General features: G+C 40.6%; 1 protein-coding gene across 1 annotated transcript in view; it reads left to right on the top strand.

The window, feature by feature from the left end:
- Positions 1 to 5160, top strand: part of LOC106514488 (prolactin-releasing peptide receptor) — a 9845-nt gene that overhangs the window by 2070 nt on the left and 2615 nt on the right. Inside the window, exon 2 of the mRNA XM_014003781.1 lies at positions 3479 to 3922. Coding sequence (XP_013859235.1) covers positions 3510 to 3922 — 413 coding nt within the window. The 5' untranslated portion in view covers positions 3479 to 3509. The remainder of the gene's footprint in view (positions 1 to 3478; positions 3923 to 5160) is intronic.

The following is a 5160-nucleotide window of genomic DNA, read 5'->3' as shown; positions in this document are numbered from 1 at the left end:
TGTGTGTGTGTGTGTGTGTGTGTGTGTGTGTGTGTGTGTGTGTGTAATAGAGAATTGTCACTAAAGTGTGCAGCCATAAAGAGTCATCATCTGTGTTGTAGCTGTAAAATATGCCATGCAGCAAACTGATGATATGCAAAACACACAACCAGCTCCTTAGCAGCAAAGAATGATGACAAAAACCCTTAAAAACCATCTTTACTTGTTGGATCTTTAGGTAAAAAATAGAAAAAATAATATTCTGTATGTGCACTAAATTTTATAGTATTATTGTTTTATTCTCAACTTGTAAAACACAAAAAGTAAGTAAATTTGTCTTTGGTAGATTATTTATTTGTCATAAAAATGCTTCTTGGCAATTAATCTTATGCTATTAGAAAGCCTGTTAAATTATCTTTTAAATGGTGCAACATTTGTAAGGAACATGCATTTGTGTGATGAGCTGTGGGTTACTCACATGAAAAAAAATTGCCAAACAACTTTGCTGTTGACTCTTGTTTTGAGCCTCTGGTACCCCAGGTGCTGCCAATCAGATGCCCACTATACGATTTATTACCAAGAAGCATCGTTACAACAAAGAAATAATAACACACATTTCCTTATTTTTTGTACTAATATACTTGCATAGGCTTTTGTACTCTTATTACTAGTCAAAAATGGGGTTTCTTCTTCACAAAGTCTAAAAAGCCTCTTTAAAACCTGCGTTTCTAATGCTACACCACTGCATCCTGTCATTTGAGTTGTTAAAGAGGCAGTCGTCTCTATCAGAGTGTATTAGAGGATGCAGCCTCTGCACTCTGAAAGCTCCCACACTTTTAGCCACTCATAGAAAGGCACATTTCTTTCAATAACACACAAACATTTACAAGAATGCTTATCAGATGTTTCATGAAGGTCACAAAAAGTCCTTCAAGATCTAACTTGTCACGTAGGATTTTGCTTAGTAAAATGTTTTTTTCTTTCTAACTGCATTGGTGGATGCAAGGCAAGCATATTTTGAAGTGATTTTAGGACAAAGATCTATAGAATAAAATCATCCCAGGTCATTCCTGCTAATAAAAAAACAACTCCGGGCCATTTTTCAAAAGGTTGCCAAGCTTGGCACGCTCATTGGAGAGACCTCCTCAAACTAGTAGAATGAGAGTACAAAAACCTGAATACTTCATTTATTTTAATTGATTTAATCTTGTGTAGCTGTAGTGAAAATCTATAGGATAGATTCATCATCAAGAGAGTCAATTTGCTGACCGTGAAATATGCAATATTTCACCTTTATTTATGCAAGCAGTTTTATTAAGACAGAAGGCCTCATTCTCAAAGGAGAATACGACACATAATTAAATTAAAGCAAACAATTAAATGAAAGTATCAAATAAAATTGATCAGAAAACTAAAAACAAGAACAACGTTCATCTATTCATCCATTATCTTTTAGGTAATTCATGAGTTCACGTGTTAAGTCAAGGAAGGGTTACTCACCTCCACAGTTGGAGGGTCTAGAACTCTCCCTGTCAGAGTCAGTTAAATTTCTGTGTGTCTATATAGACAGGATGATTAATTGGAAAAAGACGTAAATGAACAGTGTAAGAAGGCAGCAATGTGCAGCCGTTTCATATGTTATCAGTCCATTAAATGGGCATTATTAGCAGTTATCAGTTCCATGGAATGGCTTCAGACTGTCCTGACAGTGCCCCCTAGTGGGTTATCAGCACCATATACGTTGGAATGCAACAATCTGCTACCGCCGGAGTCCGGTCTACTTCATCGTAGCCCATGTCATTTTCTCTAAAATTAACCTTAGTGGCTTTATTCCTCATATTAACCAGATTGCATAAAAAAACCTTAGTGGTTTTATGCCTCATACTAAACAGCTGACAGTCTGAAGCCATTCTATGGGATGGAGAACCCACTAGGCGGCACAGTCGGGACAGTCTGAAGCCAATCTGAAGCCATTCTATGGGACTGATAACGGCTAATAAAGTCCATTTAATGGATGATAACATCCGAAGCGGGTGCAATGTGCCTACACCAGTGCCGTAGAATTGCAGGTAGTCGTTGGTGTGCTACCCCAAAGGTTATCAGATGGATCTACATGGCCATAGTCCACCCCGTGCTATACTATGCTGGTAAACCGTGGTGGGTTCGAGTCCAAGTTGAGGTGGCAAGAGTGATGCTCACCCATGTGCAACAAATGGCCTGCCTGAGCATCAGAGGCTGCATCCAGTGCAATAAGGCTACGCCAGTCTGGTAGGTGGAAAAACCTATCTGACTCAAAGCCCACTAGAATCTGAGACTGGGCAGTGATGTTGCTCCAGTAACTGCAGGACCCACTAGGTTGTTTTGCAACTGAGGTACAGTATATACAATCATTCAGTGTGTGGCTTCTCTCAAAGACCTTCATTGTACACAGAAGGAAATAGTCATACTAACAGATAGCCAAGCTGCTATTATGGCCACACTTTACGTCATTACATGAGTGTGCTGAAGCAGTGAACTAACTGGGGAGAGACAACAGTGTTATTGTTAAACCAGGACACACTGGCAGTAATGGTAACGAGAGAGCTGACTACCTCAAGCTGGCAGTCAGGCTCACTTCAAAGGATTAGAAACTGCTGTGGTCTCAACAACAGGGAAAATAATTCTTGGGGACCCTTTATGGATCCCAAAAAGCTCAGAACACTGAGTGTTTCTAACCTTGTGTCCTTCATCCAAGGGATGCAAAGGTTTGAATAAAGACCAGTGTCTTTTTGGGGAGAGCAATGGGCCCACTTACACTTATAAGTTCTTAATCCATCCCCACTCACCATAAACAATGTTTCATGAGTTACTAAGCATGAATAAACCATGATGGTTTTGGAAGTAATCAACTTTTGTTAGTAAAGCATTAATAAATGTTTTAATTTATAGCCTACGTGCAGATTTCCCCACTGTGGGATCAATAAAGTGTTATCTTATCTTATCTTGTTTTGTCTTATCTTAACTATAAATCTTCCTTAATTGAAGTTATTTTTAAAATTAACTAATGATTAAGTAAGGTGTAGTTATAAAGTTCTACCTATTTAATTTCCTCCCTAACTTAGCCTCAGCTGAGATGCAAATAAGCATAAATAGACAAAATGTTTGAAAATCATGGACCTGAGTCACGCAGATGCTAAAAGCACCAAACATTTTGCTGATTTACAGTCCATGCAAATCAGGACACAACCTTGTCAAATAGCATATTTTATTACTTTATGTTATACCAACTTATAATGTAATGCCTTTTTTAAAATAATCACTTTTCCTGCCGTCTCTGCGTCAGTGTGTTTGTAAAAAGCCTGCATTTTCCACTAATAGTCGTCGCTTCTATAAATGTCATGAACTTCTTTTCATTGACATGTTGTTTGCATTTTGTGTGTACCTGATAATCTGGCCTTTAGAGAGCTTGTTAATGGTCTGTTATGACAGCTGTGAACCTGCTCCTCTGTATGTTTCTCAGCTCAGGCATTGAAAGACTGAGCTCGGCTCCGATGGAAGGCAATCACAGTGGCTCGGCTGGGCCGGCTGTTTACGAGGTCGTGGTGCAGAGCAACTCCACCAACCGCAGCTCCCAGTTTGCAGACGTGGCCCTGCTGCAGACCTTCAAGCCTCTCATCATCCCGTGCTACGTGCTAGTGGTGGCGGTGGGCGTCGTCGGGAACTACCTGCTCCTGTACGTCATCTGCCGAACGCGCAAGATGCACAACGTCACCAACTTTTTCATCGGGAACCTGGCCTTCTCTGACATGCTCATGTGCGTGACGTGCGTCCCCTTCACGCTCGCCTACGCCTTCAACCCGCACGGGTGGGTTTTTGGCCGCTCCATGTGCTACCTGGTGTTCCTGATCCAACCTGTCACCGTGTACGTTTCAGTCTTCACCCTCACTGCCATTGCTGTTGACAGGTGGGTGAACTCAATGTTTGTTTGTCTGTCTGTTAGCGAAATATGAAAAAGAAAAAATAAGTAGGTCCTCTGGATGGGTCCTTCTTTAGTGAAACGTTTCATCTCTCCTCCAAGAGACTTCTTCAGTCTGAAGAGTTTCAGGTGAACTCAGCCTTATAAGCACTGCCTCCACCTGGACAAACAGGTTAGTCACATGCAAAAGAGGGCCATCGCCTAACAATAGGCTTGTTTAGATTTATTTAGTCACATGCAAAAGAGGGCCATCGCCTAACAATAGGCTTGATTAGCTCTGTGCCCCATCACCTGACCCGTGTCGTGTTATGTGTATGTAGTGAATGCAAGCGAGGCTCGACGTCCCCTTGTTTTTGTCCCTCTTTCCCTCTTTGTGTTGGGTATCACCTCTTTTGCATGTGACTAACCTGTTTGTCCAAATGGAGGCAGTGCTCATAAGGCTGAGTTCACCTGAAACTCTTCAGACTGAAGAAGTCTCTTGGAGGAGAGATGAAACGTTTCACTAAAGAAGGACCCATCCAGAGGACCTATTTATTTTTTCTTTTTGATTTTTCCTACCTGGATTACTGAGATGCATCAGGACGTTAGCAAAAACATATCTTATCAACCACTGGAAAGATTTTAATGAAAACCCTGAAATGATCATTGCAACAACATTGTAATTATATTTGGGCAGGAATCAAACAGGTCACCTGTAAAAAGGCCTCCCACTTGAAAAAAGATCAAATGAATTGAATTATTTCACCACAATTAATTCCTCACATTTAACAGTCACCCTTCTAAAAATTGTGCAGCCAGGAATTCATTAACTCACCAATGCCATCATGACTCATTCTGTTCATTCATTTGAAAATTAGGCAAATGAAGAGAGATATTGATTGGTGCATACAAATATTTCAAATTGTAAAAAAAAAACAAACTCCCCCCAATCAGTGATAAGACTGTTCGCCAAGCGAAGCAACCCATAACAGTTTTAACTTCACACAAACAGTGCAGCTGTATCAGGAAGATCACAATCTGTGCAAAACTTTGAAACAAACAAGCAGGTGTGTCAAAGACTTGTGTCCCGTTAGAACTGAGCAAAAACTTCAGTCATCCAACAGCAAAGCCTCCCTCTGTCTCTCCTTTCAGAGTGGATTCCATCAGTTAACACTTTTAAGCACCAGTTGAAAGATGCACCTACTCTTGTTTTTTTTCCCTCGCTGCTTTTGACACACCTGTTCAGT

This window comes from Austrofundulus limnaeus, unplaced genomic scaffold (genome assembly GCF_001266775.1).
Source record: "Austrofundulus limnaeus strain Quisiro unplaced genomic scaffold, Austrofundulus_limnaeus-1.0 Scaffold20, whole genome shotgun sequence".
Taxonomy (NCBI): domain Eukaryota; kingdom Metazoa; phylum Chordata; class Actinopteri; order Cyprinodontiformes; family Rivulidae; genus Austrofundulus; species Austrofundulus limnaeus.
Note: the sequence above shows the minus strand (reverse complement) of the source record. Positions and strands in the feature narration are given on the sequence as shown.